The 26,735-nt window shown below is 42.3% G+C and overlaps 1 protein-coding gene across 1 annotated transcript; it reads left to right on the forward strand.

Moving 5' to 3' along the window:
• On the forward strand, positions 1 to 26,735 carry RDH10 (retinol dehydrogenase 10). The gene is made up of 6 exons (XM_061171353.1): positions 1 to 370; positions 2,018 to 2,253; positions 22,124 to 22,222; positions 23,428 to 23,573; positions 25,144 to 25,275; positions 25,382 to 26,735. Exons 1-6 carry the CDS (start codon positions 82 to 84, stop codon positions 25,503 to 25,505), a joined length of 1,026 nt encoding a protein of 341 aa, XP_061027336.1. The 5' UTR covers positions 1 to 81; the 3' UTR covers positions 25,506 to 26,735.

Raw genomic sequence — 26,735 nt, forward strand, 5'->3', positions numbered from 1 at the left:
CCCCGGGCATCTCGGGGGCTGCGGGGCGCGGGGTGGGCGCGGACGCGGGCGCTGGGCTCGTGCGGGGCCCCGGACGTCGCGATGAACATCGTGGTGGAGTTCTTCGTGGTCACTTTTAAAGTGCTCTGGGCGTTCGTGCTGGCCGCGGCGCGCTGGCTGGTGCGGCCCAAGGAAAAGAGCGTGGCCGGCCAGGTGTGCCTCATTACGGGCGCCGGCAGCGGCCTGGGCCGCCTCTTCGCGCTCGAGTTCGCCCGGCGCCGGGCCCTGCTGGTGCTCTGGGACATCAACACTCAGAGCAACGAGGAGACGGCGGGCATGGTGCGCCACATCTACCGCGACCTGGAGGCGGCGGACGCCGCGGCGCTGCAAGGTAACTGGGACCTGCACCCGAGCATTGTTGGGTCAAGCCTCTTCCCACCCCCGCGCCCTACCCCGGAGGGCCCCGAAACCCCACTGTCACGGTCAAGCCTGCTCTCGAGGAAGAGAACCCTCCCCCCCAACCCCAGCCCGGTCCTCTGCGAGTGGAATTTGTCCCCTAATAAAGGAACACGATCACCTCTGTATTAGAAGGGGGAAAAGTGCGCCAAAGCCTTGTCTTAACGGAGGTCCTGTCCCTTGGAGCACGACTGTGGGGTTTCCCAAGCCCTCGGAGGCAAAGGAAGGCGAGGGAACTTGTTACCACCGGTTTGAATCCTAAAGAAATGTCTCAGTCTCGTTTGCGAACTAGTGTCTTTGGGAAGTTGTTCGCAGACTCTATTGATGCATGTGTATATGTTACTGCGGTCTGAACCGCTGAGACTAGGGCAGCATTGATGATTTCACTATAACTTTAGCCACAGGAAAATAATTAACATTGTTTCACCAGAGATAAGTCAGTACTTTAGTTACATACTCAGCCTGATTGAAAGGTAACCCCCTCTCTTAAGGGAAAACGCTTGAAGGATTCAAGCCCTATTGTAAAATTCATTCCATGTTTTTGATAACCTTAGGAAATCTGCATTTCTGGATATTTATTAACTAACCTGAATCTGAGATTTTTTTTTTTTTAAAACCAACGCGGAGACCGTAACTGACCATAAGTTTGGGTCTGGGAGATTTGGTAATGGCTCTTGCTTTTTGACAATTTTTTCGTTTCCAGGGAAAACATTGAACTATATCGGGAAGATTAACTTGGGCACCACCCCTCCCCCATATTGATCATTTGTCACCAAAATTATTGGCACTTGCCTTTTAGGTCAGAAAATCAAAGATCAAAACTAGTACGTTTTCACCATTGGTAAGAGGATAGCAAATACAGATTTTTGTGCTCCCTGCCCAAACCTAAAAGAGAGCAGTCGTTGTTTTCCAGGGAAGGTTTTTTTTGGTTTTTAAATTGAGTTCTTGTATGGTAAAATTGCATATTTACCTGTAAACTTGGTTTCTGTAAGGGTGCTTCTTTGGGGAGTTTAGCTACTCCAGTTAGACCAAACCAGTGTGAGTCCCACTCTTTTATGAGAAACTTGGTTGATTTCTTGGCTTTGGATGAATTCAGATCATTAATTACAATTTTGATTTGTGAACCTTGAGGTGAGTTCCCGTTTTGAGGGTGCACATACTAAAGAGTGAGAGCCGTTTCTGGCCACTGTTCCCCCCACAAGAGGAGTGTGCAGTGCCTGTGTTTGGGGGGAGGGGGTGTTACTCTCTGCGCTGAGATCAGTTCGTTCCAGGTGTCTTTAGCTCCGGGAAGCCCATCCCATGAGGTCTGACTTGTATTGGGCTTGTCACAATTACATGATTTTCCCCTAAGCAGAGTTATCCAGTAAATTGCTGTAATTCCCAAAGACTTTTGGGGGAGGAAGGCAGCTGTAAGTTCAGTCATTGGCAAGGCTTACGGTGTTAGAAATTTGAAGCTCACTGTAGTGATTTTTGTTTTGTGTGATCTTTGTCCTACTGATGGCCACGTGACTCATGTTTTGCACCCCACCCCCCGTCCCTTCTCTGTTCCGTTTTTTTTCTTCATCTGGACTTCTGAGGACAGCTGGGAATGGTGAGGAAGAAATTCTGCCCCACTGTAACCTGCAGGTTTTTACCTACACCTGTGATGTGGGAAAGAGGGAGAATGTCTACCTGACAGCGGAGAGGGTCCGCAAGGAGGTTGGCGAGGTCTCAGTCCTGGTCAATAATGCTGGTGTGGTCTCTGGGCATCACCTTCTGGAATGTCCTGATGAGCTCATTGAGAGAACCATGATGGTCAATTGCCACGCACACTTCTGGGTAAATATAAACATCCTTGTTTTTATTACTGGGCCCTACTCAGCAAGAAGGTTGGGAAGGAGCGAGACTTCAGGACCAGCCTGAAAGCCACCTGCACTCTTTCACCACAAAGCTTACTTCCAATTCACTCTTCCCCCCGGTGAATTACAACATATGCCGGTTACTATTAAATCGTTGTTTTCTTTTTTTTTCCCCTCCAATTCAGTATTTCTGGAGAGAGTAGAGGACTGAACATTTTGAACTAGTTTGGAAGATTGCCATAAAAATAACAAGAGGGAGCATAAAACCCTGGGTTTGTTTATTTTACTTTCTGTTGAGTTTGTAAAACTTTGGTTGTTCTTATGAATTCCTAAAGTCAGAGTTTAGGCTTCCAAATTACTGCTCAGCCACATTTTAGAAAGTGCCAGAGATTCTGAGATCAGCATTTGTGGTCCCGTGGGAGTGGTCTGGCCACCCTGGCAGTTGCTTACCATCCATTGACTGTCCCCAGGGTCTGTGACATTGTCCTGTTGGGGTCTATCTCAGAACTTTCTCAGCTTAGAGGATGCGTCTCTTCGGAGAACAGAAGTCACCCTGATAGGACCACAGAGTCCCTGTGTAGAGGGCAGGGGTGTTGTGAGACCTGGCAAACCAGGGACGTGCACCGTATCAGCTTCTAATCATCAGGGCTATTACATCATCTAAATAGATGAGAGGGGAGGGCCTTCTGCTCTGGGGGCAAAACTAACCCCAGTTTTGCAACTGAATTTATCTTCAGTGATGGTAGGTGTGAAGTTCTCCCCTATAACTGTACACTCTTGACCCACTTTTGGCTTTTCTTCCCCCATAGTATTTCCCCTTTTCTTTTGTAGGCAGGTAGGATCCAATAAAGAAAGGGTAAGGAAATAGGTTTGTTGTTTTTCTTTTTTTTTCTCTTCCATAGGCGGCTTAGCCTTCTAACAGAACACAACAAAGAACTGTTTCTCCTAAATAGGTCACATTAAACCTCATTAATTTTTTAGCAACTGTTTTAAAAACAATCTAGCTATAGAAGTACTTATTCAAATGTTGCTCCTTGAACATTAAACCATTTCTCTGCCCCTGGAAGAAGCTTATTTTAATGTTGTATTTTTAAACGTGAGCTTTATTTAATTCATTTCCAAAGCTCTAGAAATGAACATTTAAATGACATGAGCTAACTCATATCTATGTTTTAAATGCATAAGGAGGTTACCAAATACAGTCTGGAGGGCTTTGAGTGTGCTTGTGTGTGTGTGCACCGGGGGTGGGGAACTGAATATAAGTCCTTGCTGCCGTGGGGTCCACAGGAACAGGCGGCAAGTGACAAAGGGGTGCATCAGGTGAGTAAAAGCCAACACAACAGAATAAACTTGGCAATGCAGTGTATCAAGAATCTTGTGTGTTTATAATTCTGAGTAAAACAAACAGCCACCACTTGAAATAAAAGATGCACATAAATTGCAAGTAGACTGTAGTTTTCATATTTAAAGCCTGGTAAGGATGAGGCTGCCAGAGAAACTCCAGCTGATTTCAGTCAGGTTGTCATCCTTAAACAGATATCCAGCCATCGGTCAGCTAGTTATGAACCACAGACACCAGGATTGTTTTTTTCCAGTAACCTTTGACTGAGATGATGTATGGTTTCCAAAATATGAACTTTTACCTACACAAAATACTCTGAAGTTTAACCATCTTGCCTACCTTCTCTGCATGAACATTTTGCTGAATTGTACAATTTCAAGCATAACAAGATTTTTTTTTTTAAATTTATTTTTGGCTGTGTTAGGTCTTCGTTGCTGCGAGTGGGCTTTCTCTAGTTGCGGCGAGCGGGGGGGCTACTCTCTTTGTTGCAGTGCGTGGGCTTCTTATTGTGGTTGCTTCTCTTGTTGCGGAGCGCGGGCTCTAGGTGCGTGGGCTTCAGTAGTTGTGGCATGTGGGCTCAGTAGTTGTGGCTCGCGGGCTCTAGAGCGCAGGCTCAGTAGTTGTGGCGCACGGGCTTAGTTGCTCCTCGGCATGTGGGATCTTCCCAGACCAGGGATCAAACCTGTGTCCCCTGCATTGGCAGGTGGATTCTTAACCACTGTGCCACCAGGGAAGTCCCAAACATAACGAAATTTTTAAAGAAACTCCATACAATCTGCAATTAGGTACTTGTAAGAGAAAAGAAGCTTCTTTTTGCTAGACATCCTATAAAAAGAGAGCTAATTAGAGTGTATTAAGCATAGAAAATCCATTGCTTTAGCTTTGAAAATGCACATCAGTTGATATACTTCTAAGTAGAAAATTAAATCAAATTTCCAACGAAAAAAATTACTGTGGAACTGAATCTCTATACCAAGGAGGAACATACCACCTTCTCAGAGTCCTTACTTTGCTTAGAGATGTGCTTAACGTCTCTTAACATCAATTTAGGGAGTTCTTGGAAGCTTTGACAGTAATGACGTCACTTCATATTAAAATATGGGAGGCTCCTGAATTCTCCAGCTGTTTTTCCCCTAAGCATCTAAACTTAAGAATTTATTTTCTAAATTGAGTCAAAAAATTCATTTTAGAGTTGGAATTTCTGGCTTCTTGCCAAGACTTACAGACCTTTTAAGAAGACCTCTAGCAACCAAAATTTAAAAGAAGACTTACTATAATTTTATAGTGATTTATTTTGTGTGTTTTGAGGGGCGAGGTTTAAGTGGTACAAGTTACCACCTGAATTCAACTTCCCTTCCAGTAGTCCACTTAGGTGAAAATGTTCATGGTAACTGTTCCAAGATGTATTGGCATGTGCTCTTTTCCTTCCAGAAAAAATAACCAGCACGTCTTTTTACTGCATCTGGGTGGGGAAAAGAAGTTGCCCCATACATTTTAAAGAGTGGATCAGCTGAGCAAAGACTTGTTCATCATTTGAACAGATCATCTTTAACCAGCCTTTTAAGTAGCAGTTGGTGTCTGTTTTCATAACAGAATAAACAGCGTGTTGATCCTGACCCAGAATTAAAGTCATAGGCAGTGAACTAGAAACCATGCGGACATTCACTGAAGAGCTATGGGGGCTCCTACTTCGAACCATCCCTCGTACCACTCCCCCGGCCTGGAAGGCCCTCTTCTCTGCTCCACATATCTTTTGAGGCCTGGCTCAAGTTCTTCATATAACCTCCATCCCCACTCCAGCCCTTTTCTGGCATTTTTGCGTATCAGAGCCGCAGGGATCCTTAGAGACCGTCTTGTGCAGCCCCTTGTTTTCTGATGAAGCCGCCGTTAAATGACTTGCCTCTTCTTTCCCTTGATCTCACGCAGTGTTTGTTGTCACCCCCATCCTTTGTGCATAGTATGTGCTCTTTGGTGTAACTTTTGATTCATTGTGCCCTGAGATCCCCAAGTAGATGGCAAGCTGTCTGTAGGCAGTTTGTTATGGACGTCTGTTTGTTTTCCCCTGCCAGGAACAGAACTCTTACTCCTAGTCACTCAGTAAATGTTTGATAGTATAGGCTAAGCTTCTGCTTAAATATTTAGAAGATAACCTATTCAGAGAATGCTCACATGGGTCTGGCTTCTGAAGTTTCAAAAGGTAAGCCTTATGTTGGACTAATTCAAGCTGCCTAAGATTGATGGGATCTCAAAGTGAGGCTGTCTCACGTTCGTTATTGTGTCTGTCTACTTTTGTTTTCCTCCACAACTTTTCCATTCTCCCTGCCCTACCTGTAAGCTTGTTTTTTACTATAGTATATTGACTCTGCTCATTGGTGCGAGGCTAGCGACTTTGAGAAGACTGGTGTTGATAGACCAATTTGAATCAGCTCAATTTGAATATATGGCAGTCATTCATGTTTGCCAGTGGCCGAGCCTCAAGGAGAGGATTCCTGCTGCAGTTCCTTCCTTGCTTCTTAACCTCGAACCTATTTGCATACACATTAGAAGCTTTTGCAGTACCTTGGCATTATTCTGCACAGCCCCCCAGTCTGCTGTGATACTTTGTCATCCAGTGTTCTCCTATCACCAGCAGCTCTCCTAGGAACCTTTTCTTGGTCACCAGTCAAGAAGTGATAGATTTGAGGTAGGTTCTAATCAGCATAATCTGTTGTGCAACATTCACAGTTGTGAGATGCAAAAGCTTGAGAATACCTCTCTAGTATCCTTCGAAATATGGAGAGTTGGCCTCCGTATAGGAACTGCAAACCCATGTTTCCCCCAAAACATTAAATATTGCTTCATCTGTTATTTTTTAAGAGGAATCTTAAAAAAAAAGAAAAAGAAAAAGAAATCTTTGCTTGCCATTTCTAAAAGACAAAGTTTATCTGTAGATCCTTTTTGACCAAAGAGCTGCATTTGGCATTTATACGTGAGCAGCAAATTGATCCCCGATTAACCAAAAGGGGGAAGCAAAAGCATTTAACTCCAGGCCTTTTATGTTCTGAAGAAGTTTTGCATGGTAAAGGACTAAATCTGTCAAATCGCTAGTCGGTAATTTACTTCTATTGATATGATAGTCAGACAAGATAATTGGTAGTTAATTAATAGACCACTTAACTTAAAAGGTTTCACAGTTTTAAAATACTAATTACTGAATTAGGCATTTATCTATATCCAAGTGTCTAAAGTCTATTTAGTTAAAATCCATCCAGGAAAAGTAAAAGCCCACCAGCTAGATCTGAGTAATGTAGCACTTAAAGACATTAGTGCTATGGTTGTACCTAATATCTCATGAATGGTCCCTAATCATTAATGTTTAAGTTCTTATGTGATTTACTGGTTTTTAATCTCAAATACTATATTCCTCTGTTCTCTGGTTAGAGAAATCTAGTTGTGGTCAAGGCTTCTTAGACTTAGAATTTAAAAAAAAAAAAAATTTCTATCCTTATAAAATTATTTGGCTGATACTTCCTCCTCCAAAGCATAATATTAAGAATTCTATAGAGTATTGTTTTCCCTACTAAAAACTTGAAATTCATGGTGTATTTTCAAGTCTGTACTAGAGCTGGCTTTTGTTATTAAATGAATTCGCATGCATAAAAATCAAATGTTTGAGCTTCAGAAATAAACTTTTTGTGCCTTGAACCAAACTGTAAATTGACATAGGGTCGGCATACCTTATCTTATTAATTCTCATGGTCGCAGTTAAAAACCGAGTAAAACATCTCTTTAGATAGCAACTGCTTGGATACTTGGAACTCTATACCTGTCAGGGTCATTTCACAGCCTTCTTTCCTAATGTAAAATAAGATCACATGCTCACTGAGCTTTAAGTTTCTATATTTGATATATTACATGCTGGACCCAAATCTAGTGCTACTAGAAATAAACATCTATGACATGATAAACTGTCACTTTACATAACTGGTGTGAGCAGGGAACCATCCTATAAAAATCTTCCCAACACCTTTGATATATGTTGTAATCTGTGTCTGGTTATCTGAGTTGTTTAGAAAATATTGCTAAGTAACCAATGTCATATGAAAAAATAGCAGGGGCTTGCTTAATGGCCAAATCCAATGTGTGACGTGACCTTTCTACAGAATGTGAGCCTGTTGACCATCTCTTTGAAACGCTGGTGCTCTAGCTTCCATGATAAGCCCCCTTTCTCCTGCTTCTCTTCCTGTCTTCCCAATCCTCTGAGACTCCCTACCTCCGAGATACGATGGGTGTTTAGTATGGCATGCGCAGACCTCTTCTCATTGCGCACTTCTAGTTGAGTAATCTGTTGACTTCGGTGGCTTCAACTGTGATTTCTAAGAGTTCCCAAGTTCATACAACTGTCTTGGCTCTTCCACACATTCCCTGAAACCAGCAAACCTCAAAACTGAACGAATTCCTCTTCGCCCCTTCTTGAACTCCCTGGTGTGGCCAGTACCAGGCTTGGAAACATCAGTGGTGTCTTTAATTCTCTACCCCGCACGCATTCATGGGTCACCAAATCCTGACTGATCTGTTGCTATCATGTACTTTGATCCCTTCCTTTCCATTCCTGCATCCTCCTTTGTGCTTCTTTCACCTCTTGCCTGGTCTCTACAGAGAATCTCTGAACTTCTCTCCCGTTTCCAGCCTTTGCTCTCCAACCCAGGGTTATCTAAGCAGACTTGAGTTTGTTATATGCCTGCTTAAAGATGATGCTGACTAGAACCTACCCCAAGCCCTGTGTGACCATATTGTTCACAGCGTGAAGTCCAGGCTTGTGCGCATGGCAGCTTAGGCCTTCCAGCGCTGCTTTCCACCTGCCTTCCAAGCTCATCACCTATTACACCCCCTGGTAGACTGTAAACACCAGACGGGCTGGACACCACGCTGGGCCTGAAGGGGCCCGGCACACTCAGCTCTTCTGCCATTTGGGTCCTGTCTTACTGGGAGACAAAAGTTGAATAGTTCAGACAAAATGTATCACTACTCCTGAGAAAGAAAAACGAATACATTCAAAATCTTTTCATGTTGACTTCATAGTGTCTTTATATATTAAGGGGGCAGTCCTTGTAGAATAGTGTCAAGTTCCTGGTTCAGGGAATGGCCCTCTCTTGTTTGATTATGTGCTGTTTATCTTGATTCCTGGAAGCAAACTTGGTATTTGTTCTTTTCTCCCTCATTATTTCTACATCCAGGGCTTTATCCAGTATCTGCCCAGGTAGAAATTAATCTATACGGCATGTCAAAGTGGAAGCATCCGTTAACCTGCGCTAAGGCTAACACTGCTGGAACAGCTTTTTCAGAAAGACTGAGTGGAGAATGCCTGGCAGAGCCCTCAGCCACTGGATCCGATGCATGATCGGGTCACTGCGGCCCAGAGTAGGGCTACAGACCCTATGGTTAAATGCTTAACTGCTCACATTCTCAACTTATTCTCTTTCTTTACGTTTGTTTTTACCCTGACCATTTTTCAGATTTTTCAAGATCTATGGCAAATTCTAGTGAATTGACTTGAGTAACTTGAACATACCTGAGATGTGACAATCAGAAAACACTTTCCAAGCAGTTTAATAACCTCACTGGGGAGGTGGAATAATTTTTTTAAAGTAGGAAACCCCTTTTTATTTAAGTTTTTTTTCTTGAGTTGAGGAATATTAATAGCAGATTCATCTAAAATTTCTGTTCTGGTTCTTTCAGAAACTAAAATTAAAGCCTATTTCAATTAAGATAAGTAGGCAACTTGCCTCTGTCTAACCCCGCTGTCTGCCTGCGTGGCTGGATGCAGAGAGGACGTGTGCGGTTTGCTAGCTTGTGTTGGAGCGCTCAGGGAAGGAGGCGCAGCTACAGACACTGCACTTGGAAAAGTGCACTCGAGCCTGTGTTAAGTCCTAAATCCCCGGGATGGTTTTGGACCCCCAAGTTGTACTACGCTGAAATTCCACTAGGGGGTGTGCTGGCAGGGTGGATTTGTATCTTATTTCCTTCTGAACACAGCCAGTAATTGTCCCAAGATAAAGGGCCTTTTGTCGTTAATCTTTGGAGTATGACGAACTGATAGTCCTTAAGAAATAGGGACCTATTCCCTGCCTCAACTGAATGGGTTAAATCCAATGTTTTGAGCCTGTAACTCTAGGAATCAGATTAAAACGTGTGAATCTCTCTTGGTTTAATTAGTTGATTTCTTATCTCAGAAGTTACTATCGTGGTTAGCTATTCAAAGAACTAACCCCTTCTTATAGTTCTATTAACTAAGCTAAGAACTCCTTTTAGGCGGAGACCCCTTGTAAGCATAACCAGAAAATAACTTGGAGGATGGAGTCTTTTAATTCATTCTTTGAAAATATATGGTAGACAGGTAAAGCATACAGCTGGGCCCTGTAATAGGGCCGCCTTAGAGAACCTCCCTGTATTGTGACCTAACCCTGTTCAGACACCATTGTTTAGAGTAAAGGTTGTCAGAGCACAGCCTTAGGACCTAATCTCGTTTACCCTGACACACTTGGCCAGCCACTTCCCGTCACCTGGACCTCTGGGTTTACGCAGGCTTATACCATCACAGTACTGGCAGGCATGCCTTCCAACAGAAGGATGCCAACATCTCTTACTTGCTCTTACCCAGCATGGCCCGTTCTTGAGTTTCTTTTTCTTTTTTACTTTATTTGTCAATTCCCTCAAAACTCAAGTTCACACCTGTCAGGGACCATTTTCCTAAATGCTCTGAAGCTAAAATTAAGTGAACCACAGGGAAAAAAAAAAGAATATCCTCTCATAATGATGATAAAACTTTCAACACCGCAGCAAGTGCTGCTAGAATATTTAACAAGGAAGGGCAATTACTGCTGCAACCGTGAGTGCTGTCAAATGAGCCCAACTGACAAGCCACTTACAGTGAATTCACATTCGGAAACACAACGTGACTTGGTCTGTGAAACTTTCAAAGATCGCGCAAAGATGTGTGAAAGGTGACAACGGTGTTAACATCATGAACATTGGCGTTTTGGGGGTTTGGGGAAACCACAGTGTTTCTCTCTCATTTGCTGCTTGCATAAAAATGTGAATTTCTTCCCTTTCCTTCAAATGGGTTAGTACTGGAATTTCTGAATATTAACACGGTTCAGCTTCTTAGTGTTATTCTAAACAATGGGGCTCAAAATAACACTTCCAAATCAGTGTAACTGGGAAAATATTTGTGGTGTAACTTATGTAAGCACATGGGTATTTTGAGGACAAGTGCAACTTAAAATTCAAAGCCTGAATTTTTTTCCCACCTGCAAATTGTAATTAACATACTGCCCCCTACTGATTTCTCAAGGATTTTTTAAAATGGGGATAGTTCTACAATCTCTTGGGAAAGAGAAACATCAGGTGTAATAAATTATTTTTAAATAGTTCTGTACTAACTTTTAGTATTTTTGCATTTGCTGGACTCTTCTCCGTCAAGCAGTGTAATTTGTATTTTTAAGCGTTGATTTTCTGACCCCAGTAGAACAGAATTAAAGAAAAGGATTCGAGAAGTGGTGTTACTGGAAAGTGTCAGTTGTTTCCCAGCATCTCCCAGGATTCCGGAGGAAGGGGGCAGGCAGCTGTTAGCCCTGTGTTTGTGAGGCTGCTTCTAGTGGTCAGGTCCTGGGTTTTTGCCGGAAGTGTGGTCTGACACTATGTGGAGGGCAGGGAGGCTTGCGAGCCGTACATAGTAAGAACCAGGAATTGCAGGAACTTGAAGAAACGACATAACCAAAAATAGATAGCACTTCTAACCCAAATAGCCTATAAATATATGCTTAATTAGCCTTGGGTACATTTACTCTACTTTTACATAGCACTTAAATTTTACAAAGCCCTTTCATAAACACTCTTCTCTCATTTGCTCCTCATAGCAACTCTGAATTAAGTAGAGCCATTATCCCCATTTTTATGGATGAGGAAACAAACCGAGAGAGGTTATGGGACTTGCCTAAGGTCACCACTGGGGAAGGAAGAAGCTAGGATCCAGACCCTCAGCCTAGGGCTTAGTTTAGAAGCTCTACAAATACTTACCTGGGCTACATGTTCAAAGCTCCTGGTAGATTCTCCTAGGAGTCACTTATGCTTGTGCCCTGTGGTATAATGTAAGAATCCACTTTCAAATGTTGATTTTTTTTTTTTAATTAGCACGGTTAGTTTAGCAATGACTAATTAACCCTAGCTTAATGTCCCCAGAAAGTTTGCTCCATAAATTAGACAAACATGTAAAATTCTAAAGACCCAATACCACACTAGAATTTTATTACCAAAGCCCAATTCATGTGTTTTTCTGTCCCTTTTCTGTAATTTTCCATGGTCTGTGTCTGAGGTAGTTGGTTACTTCATTGACAAGAGTGTGGTGTATCCTTGGTCACTCAGCTTCCTTCTCTTCCTAGTTTGCATGTCAACATTGACAGGACAGACATAAAAAGTAATAAATAAAAAGGGCTCTTCTACAAAGACTGGCTGAACAAAGTTCTGTAAATACTTGGAACTGAAATGGCAATAACAGTGTGGTTTTAGTTTAGGCTTTTGTTTGTTTTAAGCTTATCTCCTGGAAAATATAAAACCTTTATTCTGTTACATAATATTCTTTTGAGAGCAGAATTCTAGGTAACTCCAAGAGCTTTGCTTTGGAAATGCTAATCATGGATTCTCAAAATTGTGCAGTTTGGGCCAGCTGATGGTGTCCAAACTTGTGGCCCAAGTATCTGACTTTTAAAGGGGTAACTTTTTCCTAGGTAAGGTTTTCTCACAGGCTTACCAAAGCGTGAAAACTTCAGAAAGGTAAATGTGGAAAATTAAAAAGGTAAATGCTGAGGCTAAAAGGGTCTAAATTCCGTGTCTTGATAGCTAAGCCCTCAAATCCTCTGTGGGTAAGGGGGAAGGATTTTGAAATCTTCTAGGTCTCTTTTGAGAGCTTGTTCTAATGGGGTCAGGGGTGTCTTAGTCATTTGGGCAGCTCTAGCAGAATACCATGGACCGAGTGGCTTATAAACTACAGGCATTTATTGCTCACAATTCTGGAGGCTGAAAGTCGAAGGTCAAGGCTCTGGGAGATGTGGTGTCTGGTGAGGACCCACTCCCTGGTTCGTAGACAGCCGTCTTTGCTGTAACCTCACACGGTGGAAGGGGGTGAGGGATCTCTCTGGGGTCTCTTTTATAAGGGCACTTATCCCATTCATGAGGGCTCCACCCTCCTGACCTAACAACATCACATTGGGCGTTAGGTTTCAACATGAATTTTGGAGGGACACAAACATTCAAACCACAGCAGAGGGGCTTGCTAGTGCTAAAAATGGATCCAAGGCAAATATACATACAGTCAGTCTGTAAACTCCCATAGTTGTCCATACAAAGCTCCCAGGGATCTTGACATCAATTTGAACTGGCATTTGTCTGATAAACATTACTGGGGAAAGGATGTGGGGAGTGGAGAATGGGGCCTCTCAACCCCTAATAAATACTCTGGTTCAGAGAACACAGGTAGGATAGAGGGCAGAGAAATTAGTCTGCCTTTATTTGCTGAATTTCTAGGAGAAATTGATCTGAAGCCACTTGAGGTTTAGAGTAGACATTACCTGGCTCAGGCTACAACCTTATGCTCAGCCTGTGGTCCAGAATGGCAGCAATAGCATCACCCCATCAGGCTGCATGTTAGAAAAGCAAACTCGGGCCCTCTCCTCTCCCAGATCTACTGGATCAGAGTCTGCATTTGATTCAGATCCCAGGTAATTCTTGTGCACATCAAAGTTTGAGGAGGAATGGCTCTTGAGCACATATTTCCCTTCCCACTTTCTCAATATTCTCTGCTTTTTTTTTTTTTTTTTTTAATTCCCTGAGCTAATTAGCCCTTTAGGAATTTTGTAGACTAGGAAAATACTAGACCATGCACTCTAGGGTCCGCCTTGTCTAGGTGTTGTTTTTGTTTTTGTATTTGGGCTCCAGGCCATTGTTAAAGGAAGAGCCCAGGTGCTCCCTTGCTCACTATTCCCCTTGGTTGCTGTGCCCAGGATGGAGTTTCCGAAGCCATAAACATCGTGGTACAGAGTCAAGGCTGTGCATTGAAGAGATATGTTCTTCCTGCCCAGGACCAAACAACTGTCTGGAAATAAGTTGCAGGAGGGCAGAGACCTTGCCTCTTGTGCACCCTGCTTCTCTGCTCCTAGCCCCTGCAGATTGTCAGCATTATCTCCCTTCAGTGGTATTTCTGAATTTAGTGGTAGAGTGGTGGTTTGAAGGTATTGGCATGTAAACTACAATGGGCTTTTGAGCCCATATTTAAGTTGTGAAATTTTTTTAAGCCTAGAATGTCTTGCAAAGCTAGAAAATGTCATTACAATATGAGACTTAGAGCTTAGAAAAAATCATGACGGGACTGTACGGAACTTGATTTGCTAATGTTCACGTTCCTTCTAAAGAGTGGTTCTCATGGGGCTCTTTTCCCCTCAGGGGCATTTGGCCACATCTGAAGACACTTCCCCTTGTCAGAACTGGTGGGGTTATTACTGGCATCTAGTGGGTAGAGGCCGGGTATGCTGCTAAACACCGTACAACGCACAGGACAGTCCCCACAATGTAAAATAACCCAGCACAAAATGTCCATGGGGCTGAGGCTGAGATGCTGTCTTCTAGAACACTAGCTCTCAAACGTGGCTGCATAGTAGAGTCACCTGGGGAGTGTTGCCTTCCGGGGCCAGATCCCCTCCCGGGTATAATTGGGCCTCAGAGGGGTCGTGCCTGGGCCTCAGAAGGAACACCTCCCCCGGATAATTCCAATGTGTAGCATAGTTTGAGAACTGATTTCTAGAAAAGGTGGCTTTTTACAATCCTTAAGTGTCTTTAAGAGGTTTGCGAAGTTTTTGTTTGTTTGTTTGTTTTGTTTTTTTAACAATGCCTAGCACAATACAGGTATCTCATAGACCCCCTTACACAGTGAGTTCTAAGTTGTTATAGTGCATGCCTAAGAATAAAGTGAGTTTTCGGGAGTAACCTCTTGATTTTATGTATCTGGAGTTGAGGTAAAGATTTAATTTTCTATAAAGCCTCCACAGTAAGCACACTGGAAAGCAGAGAAGAATTTGAACTCTTTGCACATATGAAATACGAAGGGTGATGGAAAGGGATCACGGGAGCCTTGCTGGGCTGTGGCATTTGGGTTGGGGCGGGCTGGGTCCTGCCACCTCAGATGGCCTAAGCAGTGGCTGAGCTCACATGCACGTGGTTATGCCTCATGGAAGTAGTCGCCAGTCACTAGAGCAGAACCGAAGCCTCTGCCCTGTGGAAGGTCTGTTTTTATTACAGTTTCGGCGATGCGATTTGAGTTTGGGGCAAAGCAGAGGGATTAATGACAACCTGTTGTTTAGCAGACTATTTGGCTGCAATTTTGTGGGCTATTTTCACTATTCTGTAAAGAGTTACTAAATCGGGTCAGGGGCTTGGGGAACACTCCTTTGATCATCTAGGACTCAGCCAGGGGGAGGGTCAGGGAAAGCAGCCTTTCAGAACCAGTGTGCAGCATTCATCGTTCCTTTTGAAACATTGAGCTTCCATGGACTCAAGTAAAAGACAGAAAAACGATGATTGTAGTTTTTTTTAATATGTAAGAGGCATGGATTCGCATTACATTATTTTAAAAGGCACAGCCATGACAACATATAAATGTTTAATGAATAGATATTTTTACTGCTCACCAGATGCTGGCAACTGCACTAATGGAGTTGATACCTTATTGAGTCATTTACGAAAGTCTTAGGCAACTAATACCTCTGTGTTACGACTTGTGTATTGAACGTGTGGTAAGAATCAAAGAACGAATTATTGGATATAAGCCGTGGTAACATTTTTGAGCTAAGAAACCTTGGAGATCTCCTTTTTGTCTCACAAATGAGTTAAGCCAAGAGAGATCAAGTAACAAGGAAGGTTAAGTGATTGACAGTCAGGACCATGTGGTTTCTGGACTCTAAAGGCCAGTGTACTTTCCAGACAGATTGAGTTTTAAGTCCCCTCCTTTCTGGTATTTCTGCACAGGGAACTCCGAAGTGTCAGGGAACGTTGATATCTGAGTTGCTGCCTTGGGGTAGATTCATCCCATGTTTTAACAGTGGGAAGGCAAGTTAATGAAGCATTTATTTTTGCTAAATAACGAATGGTGTCATCATCTAGGTGTTCATTTGAAAAGCCTCACTCTTTTATTAGCTTCTTGGTTGCAAGGCAACTGTATACTCGTGCATGTGTGTTAAGTATTAACTGCTGATGCCTCTAAATGTTAAACCAATCCCTGTGGCCTCAAAATAATAACAAAAAGGACAGTAGATGTAACATTGATATGAATTTGATGTTTATGACGTATTCTTCTCTGTAACTAAAGAGAGGACATTTTGTGTCAAGCAGGTAGAGATTTTGATGAACATTTTGTTAAGTCTGAGAGTCGTTCCAGGTTTCAGTATCTTGGGGCTCTATTGCACAATTTGTCTGGAGACCTTTCTTGTCTCTACAAACACACCCAAATAGGAAACAAACAAACAAAAAAAAGCCATCATCGAATTACATAAATTTCGGAATTTGTGCTGTCAACTGCAACTAAAGTATTTAAAGTCAGTATATTGCTAGCAAATACAGATTTGGGTTTTACTTCCTAGTTGAAGACAGTTTTGTAATGAAAAATTTCAAGTTACACTTTCTGTGGTCAAAGTGAAGTTTCTAGAGTTTGGTGCTCAGTACGTTGATTAAGCAGCTACCTGTAAATCTACTGGATTAAGAATACTTAGCCATGGGTGTCTTTCCCAGATTAACTTGGGAGTATGTCACCCTTTTTTTAATCTTTGAGCACACTAATGATTTACCCTATTAAATAGCCTTTTAAACCCAGTTCCCTGTATTTTCAGCACCTTCAATAGTTTGTACTCTTGAATCATCGTTTTCCAGGAGAAGTGACTGAATTTTCATAGAAGAGTGCCACCAGATGTCATTTTAGCCTTGTAAATAAGCAGTATGTTCCTCTGTGATTCCGATAAAGATAAGTTAACTCTCACAGCGGCAGGTGGAAACAGCAAAACACCAAGGAGAGTCGCTGAACCATTTGGAGGGGTACCATAGGGATGTCCAGTTAAACGTTCTTTGTTCAATGGAGTCTTGATTGTATTTTTTCCAGATCATATATATTGCTGCTATTTGGAGATTCTGAAAATCCTTAAACATAAATACATCAGAAAACTGTACTGTATATGTGCTCATGGTGTTAAGCCTTTTCCCATTGTAATATGATTTTTGGTCCCCTTTAGAAATGAAAGTTTTCTGTTTCTTGGACATTCAAATGAGAGAAACACTTCAAAATGATTCTTTTAAAAAGATGCCTTTTCTTGAACTGACCACAGGACAGTCATGCAAATGCACAAAAATAGAGTTTGAGGCCTTTTCCTAACGGTGAGAAATCAGCTTTGCTTTTCCCTTAGTATCCATTAACCTTGAATAACTTGCAAATATGGAAAACATTCTGAGGGTTTTACCTATACCTTTAAAATGTCATCAATCTTGAAATTTCAAAAGTCGGCCTTTGCCGGATACCACATTTCTTCACATTCTCTTTTGTTTAACTTCAGGTTAATTTGTCCTGACGGTGCAGCTGCAGGCTCTGCGTTGCCGTCTGTCATTAAGAGCACCAGGAATGATCTGGAGGGTTGGAACCGTTGGGAGTTAATTTGGCGTAAACCTAACATGCAAAGATTCCTCAAGATACGGCATGTCATGTCTATGTCCAGTCACACTTCTGTTTAAGAAGTTCTTGTTTATATTATAAATATGACCTTTACAGTTATCTTTCAAAGTGCCCAGTGCTTTGAAGAGGAACCCCAAGGAGCTATGGAGATATTAAACTTGTGAAGCATGTTTCATAGGAATGTCAGTGTCTGTTTGAATATCCTCTTCCTTCCTCCCTTCCTTCCTTCCTTCCTTCCTTCCTTTTTCTTAATTTTTAGTCACTTAGCAACTCTGTCAGCTTGGCAGCTTATGGTATTGGAGTCTTGTGATAAAATTAATCACAGATAATCAAAGGTCTATCATCACACTTTTTAGCCAGGATCCATTACTGAAAGAGTTTTCTCTTTTGCAGATAAAATAATCCCTGGGTCCCTTCCAGTTCTAAATTGTCTCACTGAACATACAAATCGGTTGCTGACTCTGAGACCCGCCCCCCGCCCCAGGTCAGGAGTCAACCACATTTTCCTGATGACGATCTAGATGTCCTCCCCTGTGTCTCAGACATTTGAATAAGAGGACAGCTCAGAGTACGGTTCTCTTGACTTAGACTAAACATCTAGCTAACCTTGCCACCCACTGTTGGGACCAGCTAACTCTGGTGACTGATCAAATGTACTTCCTTTAGCGACCCCTTCACTAGCTGGTAACTCCCGATCTGGATAATTCGTCCTTACAGTAAGAGAACACAGTGGTCCCGGTGTTCGGCGGAGTTGCCCCTCTCAGATCCACTGCCGGCAACACGTGCGTGAATTTACACTCAAGCCGTTTGGGCGTGTGCCGCAGATTTGCTCGTTATGTTCTTCTAACGAGTCTGAGACAAAGATCACGAACCTGAGCTTGAACTGACTGGTGTCATGGCAACTAGCACTTCACCTCTTGCTGGTCCCCATTTCATGCGTGCTACAATATTTGTGCACATTAATAATTCATCACAAAGTGCCAGATTTCTTTGTGCTGTCAAACTGCGTCAAGGACAGATTGTGCTGTGCTATCTCAGATGTCACCCACCAGACTGTTGAGGGCAAGAGTAATTAGAAAAGAAAACTCGTCGGGTTACTCGGGAAAGTTCCCGAGAGCGTGATGCTTTCTCACCACCCATTTACAGCACTTTTTCTCACAACGTAAGGACTAGACTTCGTGTTGATCAAAGTTTATTTGGTAATGTGCCCCAGACACAAGGCAGGGGTTTGGTTGTGGAAAGAAGGCCGGGGCGGTAATTGCTCGCCTCCATTCAGGCAGCAAAGGAAATGATTAACAGCCTCAGTGCTCAGTCACGTGGATCAGGCTCCAGCCTGAGCCCTGCAAACTCGGGTTTAAAAGGAAACCTGAGCGTCCCTGGTATGAACGCTCTTCCCCCAGGCTTGCCTTCGCCCGGCATCCAGTAGGAGCTGAGCGGTGGCCACCAGCTTTGGAAGACAACCAGTCTGGGTCCCAAGGCCACCCGGCCCTTGGATGGCTTACCTCCCCGCCCAGTTTCCTCAGCACCTTGTTTGGTGTTTCCGACATTGCTAGTAGTTGTAATAACTGTAGTATTAGACGTGTTAAGTGGTGAGCCTTTCTAAATAAAGAGTATAGACCTTTGTCTTGGAATGTAGAAAGCACAGTGGCACGCTGGATTTTGTTTCTACAGAAGGCCAAATTTGTCCCGGATGAGGCAGGGGAGGCACAGATTTTATTAAAAAGGTTGACCTGCCACAGCCCTTCTTAAAAAAAATCAACCCCTCCCTCTTAAAAGAAAGCTTCATACTAAAAGAGACAAACCTGTGCCACACTTTACTAGCAGCTTAAAGTGAAGCCTATTTCCCTAAAAAATATGTTTACAACCCACAGTTGGAAAAGACTTTAGCCACATAGCTATATTTGGATTCTTTTGTTTCTTTCTTTTTTCTTATTTCCTTTAAGTGCAAAACCAGTAACTTAAATGTCCCTCCAAACTACTTTGGTGGGGGGGTGAGGGGAGGGAAGAGGGCCCAAATCACAGTTTTTAGAATATGTAGCTATAGTACCCTGCTTTTGTAAAGGATAAACTAAAACTGTTGTATATTTCATGTACTGATGTAACACAGTTAGATGCTGGTGAGGATAAATTCTGCTTAGAGACGGGAATGAGACCTGCTCCCATGTTACCTGTCATCGCTTGGCCAGATCATAATACAAGACCTGCATGTAGTAGGTGTTCAGGAAATACTTGTTGAATGAATAAGCTAATTCTGCCAGGTCAGGAGGGGACATGAATCCATTTCAGAACTTTGCAAGAAATTAAACTTAAAAACAGTGAGGAGGGATTTCCCTGGCGGTCCTGTGGTTGAGACTTTGCCTTCCAATGCAGGGGGTGTGGGTTCGATCCCTGTTCCGGGAGCTAAGATCCCACGTGCCTTGCAGCCAAAAGACCAAAACATAAAACAGAAGCAATATTGTAACAAATTCAATAAAGGCTTAAAAAAATAAAATCAAAACAGTGAGGAATTTGGTAATCTCCTATCACCTACCTTCATATGTGCTGGGGATCTGGATTAGTCATTTAACACCTGCAGGCACCAACATGGAACACGAACATGGAGAAGTCATTAGAGCCAGCCCACTGGGTGTCTGGGTTTCTAGTCAGGGCTGGCCACCGGGTAGAGTTAGTGTGGAAACAGGCTGGGAACGAGCACGGTCAGCGATTCGGATTTGTCAGGTAACCAAGTAGAAAATTCCTACTGGTATTCTGTACTGTGTAATTTCTTAGGATGTACTCTTGAGTCCTTCTACTTACTTAACTTAAAAATAAGACCTTCATACTAAATCTATCCCTCTCTTTCTAGACTAGGCAAACTTTTAAAACTTAGAAGTGGTCTCTGGATAATGTCAAGACTAAATTTTATACTTTTTAGCTAATTGAGGGACAATTAATTATAATCAGATATGTAAAAGAAGACTTATAGGCATGATTACTTAAGGATGTGTTTTGTAGTTTAGATTGGAATAGATAAGCTTCCTTGTGATGTTACTTTATTGTAATTCTGTCCCTATATATAAACTATAAAGCCTGAAGTTTCCAGGTGCTGTAGACTGAAAGGACAAAACAAAACAAAGCACCACAGAACATAATTCTGTGTTACAGTGAATGATACTGATTATATGTCTTAAAGAAATATGGACAAAGTCAAGGTGAATAGAATAATATTAGATAAAGGCTTAATACGGTAACTACCTGTGATAGAGAATTATTGAGAGACTCTGGTGCCATAATTAACTTAAAGCACTTTGAAAAGCATGAGAGGCTATGTAAATATGTGATGAATATTACACTTTGAATTATATAGGAGGGCATTGGGGTAGATTGTCAGAGAAGAGTTGAGTTCATGGGTAAAACCTTACAGGTGAGAATAAGCGTGACACAGGTAACAGCAGTGAGGAGGCCCAGACACATGGATATAAGTGGGGACCAGGGGGTTATGTGATGATCAGGAGTCAGACTGGGGAAGACCTTGGGGTATTTCACAAAGATTCATCTGGCAACTGAATGCATCATGGATTGGGAGATGGAAAAATTTCAAAATTAATGGAATGACTGTTTGATCTTGAATGTGCAGAAGCTATCAAAACAAATAAGATCTGTATGCAAAAATTCAGTGATCTCTTAGCTGGGAAATACTCTGAGAAGGGAATGCAACTCTCCTTTAAGTCCACTGGTTAGTGTTTGGGTTTTTTTAACTTCATAAATCACGGGAAGCTGTGTTGGCAGTGGGATATAACTCAGCAGTGGACAGATTGCTCTTTGCTGCTTTCTTTTAAGAAGCAGGTTATAAAACTGTTGGGAGCCTGGTGGAGTAGTTAATAGATCATCTTAAGCAATTTGAAGTAATTAAAAAAAAAAAAATACAGCCTTGCGTCTGGAAGGCAAGAAAACTAGAGAGAAAAGAGAAGTTCAGTGAATGAGAAATCGATGCCGCCTTTTGGGTCCACTGCCCTGGAGCTTCTGCCACGTGCTCTGCCCCCTGAGTGGCCAGTCACCTGCCTCCGTGGGGAAGTCACCCCCCCAGTAAACCCCACAGTGGAGTGTGGTCATTCAAATGCTATAAATTGTCACAGCAGAGTTAGCGTTAGGACACATTTTTCATTAAAATGATTCTGTACTTTACCCTCCTTTTTTTACACCTAAAATACTCTACCTCCTGTGAGCATACTTTGATAATACAGCTTGGATGCTGGAAGATGCTGCTGGAATATCTCTTCATTCATGGGTCTGTTGCTGTGTAGACACAGCCGTGAGGTAAACGTTACACGAGGCTTCTATTCGTGGGTAAGCGGGAGGTCCCTCACAGACCATGAGATGCTGCACTGAAGTGTCAGGAGCATGAAAAGATCTCTGACCTGGGAGTAGTTTAGATTAGCAGATAACTATCACTTGAAAGGTGATAAAGAGCCTTCTCCTAATGGCTTTCTTTTCATCTCTGGACATTGTCCCCGAAAGCTCTTGTGTTACAGTCTTGTTGGTCACGGCTTATAACAGGCCTGCCATGCCAATGATACGGTGCTAAGTGAACCAGATGCCTAAAGGATCTTCTCTTTTTGATAAATGTAAAATATTTTCAAACAGATTGGGGAAATGTAACATTATGTGGGTAAAACTTTGTTTCATGATCTTGGGTTTGTGGGGTTTTTGTTTGTTTTTTGTTGTTGTTGTTTTTTAGATGAAACCCATAATGTCAGTTCTAAAGCTTGAATCTTCCTTTTCTTTCAGACCACTAAGGCTTTTCTTCCTACCATGCTGGAGATTAATCATGGTCATATTGTGACAGTTGCAAGTTCCTTGGGATTGTTCAGTACTGCTGGAGTTGAGGTATGTCATTATAAAGCATTTCCTTCTTTCAGTCGGTTTATCTCGTGAGGAATACACCAAAGTCCTAGGAAGGGCACCTGCTGCCCGCATATTCCTGAAAGGCCATGAAAGCACGCTACCTGTGTGCTGCTTGTGGAACCCAGCAACCCACGTGGCTCTACGTCTTCTGCCATAAAGTCACTTATACTAGTTTGACAAAGCAGCAGCAGCAGCAGAAGTAGGTGGGCCCGTCCTCAGTATGGCCCCATTTTCATTAGCAGTTTTGCTTGACAATAGTGGGAAGGCACAGGGTCAGGATGAAACCGGAGGGCAGTGGCAGTGCCACAGGGAACAGATAAATGAGGCCAAAGGTTGACATTCTGTTTTGGTCAACTTGCCAAAAGCGAGCTATCTTGTGTTAGCTCATCAGATGAGAGGGTTAGGGCTGATGTGAGGTGTCTGCATCGTAAGTCTGTAGAACTGGGCTTAATCAGACCCTGTCCTTCACCAAATTCCAGTTACAAAGCGTGTATATGTATGTTGCTCTGTGCTGTTTGTCCCATGGGTGCCTGTAGCGGAAAATTGAAAACATCATCCCATGCAAATATGCAAAAGGATGCAGAAGAGACGGCTTCTACATTCTACATTTCAACTCCTAATTTTAAAGTTGGGTAATGGAGAAGAACTTTCTTTCTCTACCGTGAGTCCTTAGGTTAAGTTCTAGTTTAACTTTACGAGGCAGAGTTATCATTTCCATTTTCACTTGGCCCTAAAAAGAAAATTGGATCATAACAGCTTATAACCCCAGCTAAACTCGCCTTTGTTCTCCAAGCATTAATTTAAACAAACTGGTTTTTCAGTCTCCTTTACTGAACAAGAGACCATTTGTAAATTTTCCAGACACTTCAAAGTGAGCCTCTTTCCATTTTTAACCCCAGCTTGTTAGCTTTCATAGAGTCCTTTGTGGTAACTTCCCCAAAGTAATCTGATACTTCGTTGATGTGGCAAAAAGTGTTCATTTGTTTCTGCTGTTACTTTGAAAATATTATTTCTGCACCGAACCACATCAGATATCTGTCTTTTAAAATGCTCCCCTTTTCTTTGCTTAGTCACCTGTAACCTTTTATATCAAACATGTAACCGGAGTAACGGGACCAGGGCAGCTTGGGATTGGTCAGGGATGTGAACATGTACTGAGTATTTCTCCTCTTTCCCCTCTGCCTCAGGATTACTGCGCCAGTAAATTTGGAGTCGTGGGTTTTCATGAATCCCTGAGCCATGAGTTAAAGGCTGCGGAGAAGGATGGAATTAAAACCACGCTGGTTTGCCCTTACCTTGTAGACACTGGCATGTTCAGGGGCTGCCGAATCAGGTCAGTAAGGACCCGCCTTCATACTGACAAGAAGCGGTTCTAACAAATCATCTTTCCATCTTGGGAGAATATGTGGAATCAATCAGATCTCCAGCCATAATCCACCTTGCACTTCACTATCTGTCATTTGGCAGTTCACTTGTAGCTTTCGTTGGTCAAGGTCTGTAAAGTTGAGGCATGTGCGATTGACGAGCAAGGACTGGTATTAGCTCGCGGAAGGTGGCCTGCGCACATCAGTAGGAAACGGCTTCTCTGCACCTTCAAGGAGCAAATACTCAGGATTTTCCTTAGAAGCTACTTCTTTAGGAGTGATTTCCTTTCTTTAATATTAATGTTAATACATAAGTGCGACTTTGGTTTGGATATGAAACAATGTCACTGCCATAGAAGAGGGTGGTCTTTCTTCCAAAAAGACCCTTGAATGAGACACCCCAGGTTTGGGAACTTCCTTTTCGCAGAGAGTGTATGTAGCTAGATTCACTCTGACAGAATGAGAAGAAACGTTGAGATTTTCTAAAAATGAAATGAAATACCACCACACTTTGGAAGGAGGAGGCACGTGGGAATAGCCATGTCAAGTCACATCTGACTTGAGCTAAGCAGAGTAAACAAAGCCGTGACTCATCAAGAGGACACTTGTTAAGACATGCTGACTGTGAGATCTTTGCCTGGACGAATTTGACAGGCAAAGCTAGAGAACCAAACGAGTTCCCCATGGGTCAGTGCCGATCTTGACACATCCTGAACCTGGCCACACTGTGAATAGGTGGAGGTGACTTGAGTCATTTCCATCTCAGGCTGACTCCAAGTCTGGACCAGGAGCGGACTCAGCCCTGCCTCTTTTCCCGTGTGTGGGCGGGGTGTGTGTTGGTTTGCTTTTTGCCTCTTACAAACTTAGGAACGGGTTGCTGCCGGTCTGAGGAGCGCTGTTTCCTGTTTAGCATCACAGCAGGTGTCCAGAGCTGTGGGGGGAACGATGAAAAGTAAAAAGAATAAATTATATTAAGTTATTTCAGTGGGTGCCTGGATGAATTCAGCTGAAGGTAGGATGTCTCTGTGCACTTCATTTCAGAGACCCCCCCGGAGAAAATGCCACGGCTTTCCCTCTCCAGGCACCCGGGAAAGCACACAGCTGACTTACATTTCACTCAGAAAGGTTATGTTGGTGTTTACACACCATCATTTGAACTACACTTAATACTTAAAAGTTTGGCATCTTGTTTGGGTTTAGTGTCTGTTATGCCAGACACCCTCTCCTTTTTCAATTGAAAGAAAAAAAATAAAGTAATTTGAAATACATTTCAAGGCATTTTGAAAACATGACTTTCTCACTATACAGAAAAGCAGACCAATTCTGCTTTTTTTTTAACTTGTTTTCCAGACTGTGCAAATAAAATGTGTTCATAGTAGGAAAATTTAGAAAATACAGAAAAAGCACAACGAAGTAAACAAAACGAATTCCACATCCTGTTGCTCAGATAACGTCATCCCGCATGTTTTGATGTGTATTTCCAGTCTTCCCTATTTTGTGTTAATTCTTAATTTCGTCTTTTGAATGTGTAACTCTCAGGAAAGAAATTGAGCCTTTCCTGCCCCCTCTGAAGCCCGATTACTGCGTGAAGCAGGCTATGAAGGCCATCCTCACCGACCAGCCCATGATCTGCACCCCCCGCCTCATGTACATCGTGACTTTCATGAAGAGGTAAGTGTGAGGGGGCTCCCTCCTCGGCAGGTCTTCCCCTGTCCGCCCCGTAACGTAAGGAACACGCCACACCTCACGGTGGCTAACTGTGACTTTTCCTTTTCAGCATCCTCCCTTTCGAAGCAGTTGTGTGTATGTATCGGTTCCTAGGAGCGGACAAGTGTATGTACCCCTTTATCGCTCAGAGAAAACAAGCCACAAACAATAACGAAGCAAAAAACGGAATCTAAGGATCTTTTTTGTATGGAATATCATTTCTACCAGAAGACGATCAAGATATCTCAGTCCAACCCACATCAGCATGACTGATACTCTCTGGATTCTAAATCCGCATTGACTTTTTTTTTTTTTCAAATCAACTTTTTAAAAAAATAAAGTGTAAATTAACCGACTAGAGTGCTTGGAAAATGTGATCAGCGTAAGTGAGCTTAAGTTGTTGCCGATGGGGTCCTTTTCAGGCAGAACCCTAAAACCAGTCTTATCTTTTAGACAAGCGCTGTGTGATGTCTCCAGGCTACCATTATTTTTTCTGAATGAGCAGGAAGTCTCGAGATGATAACGACAGTGTGTTTCATGTGTGTGGTTTTTCTTAATTCCCATAGAGTTTATTAATTCTTGTAATTAATCTCTAGCCAATTGACACCCTTGCAACTTCAAGGACTGATAGTGCTATATTTTCTCATGTTTTCGAAGTTTCAGTTTTGCAAAGCCTGTGTGGCTCTTTCATTGTGTTTGTATGCACAGCTCTTTTAAAATGGCATTTTGAAATCTCTATCAATTGGAAGTAGATGATGATGTCTGATTGTTACAGTAAAGGTGATCAGGTCTCTTTGTTAAAGTCATAACGACTACAGTGTTGGTCGAATTTTAAAATGAGTCTCTGATATCTTTCCTTGAGTATCTATTCCCCTGGAGACCTATTTATCCAAAAAAAGATCATACATTTTCTACCTATGAATTTTGCTGCATACAGAAAGTGCCCTTTCCTCAGGAAGTTGCTGTGTTTCATTTCTTTGGATGGACTTTGATCTAGAATACATAGCAGCTCTGCAAAGAAACAGTTTCTAAAACTGGGAACTTCTGCATTTAAAAATGTCCCCATTTTTGTGCCAACTATGATTAGCAAGGGGGAAAAAATCTTATACTATGGAGTACATATGGAAGGGTGTAAAGATTCTTTTGAAAGTTTTATTCACATTGTAGAACAGCAAATGACATTTTTACAGTATTTTTTTGTAAAGCAAACTATTTTGTGCCTTGAATTTGGTAAATGTGTATTAGTGAAACGTTGTAAAAGTGAACTTCTACCTCTGTATCTAAATGTATACCATCCACTTGTAAATTACTATAAACTATTATGTGATTGCTTTTTTTTTTTAGAATGTCCTGTTTAAATAGTGACCAATGTTTTAGGCTATTAAAATAAGCCATCTTTTACTAATTAATTGGGAAATTTTATA

This window comes from Eubalaena glacialis, chromosome 17 (assembly GCF_028564815.1).
Source record: "Eubalaena glacialis isolate mEubGla1 chromosome 17, mEubGla1.1.hap2.+ XY, whole genome shotgun sequence".
In the NCBI taxonomy this organism is placed as follows: domain Eukaryota; kingdom Metazoa; phylum Chordata; class Mammalia; order Artiodactyla; family Balaenidae; genus Eubalaena; species Eubalaena glacialis.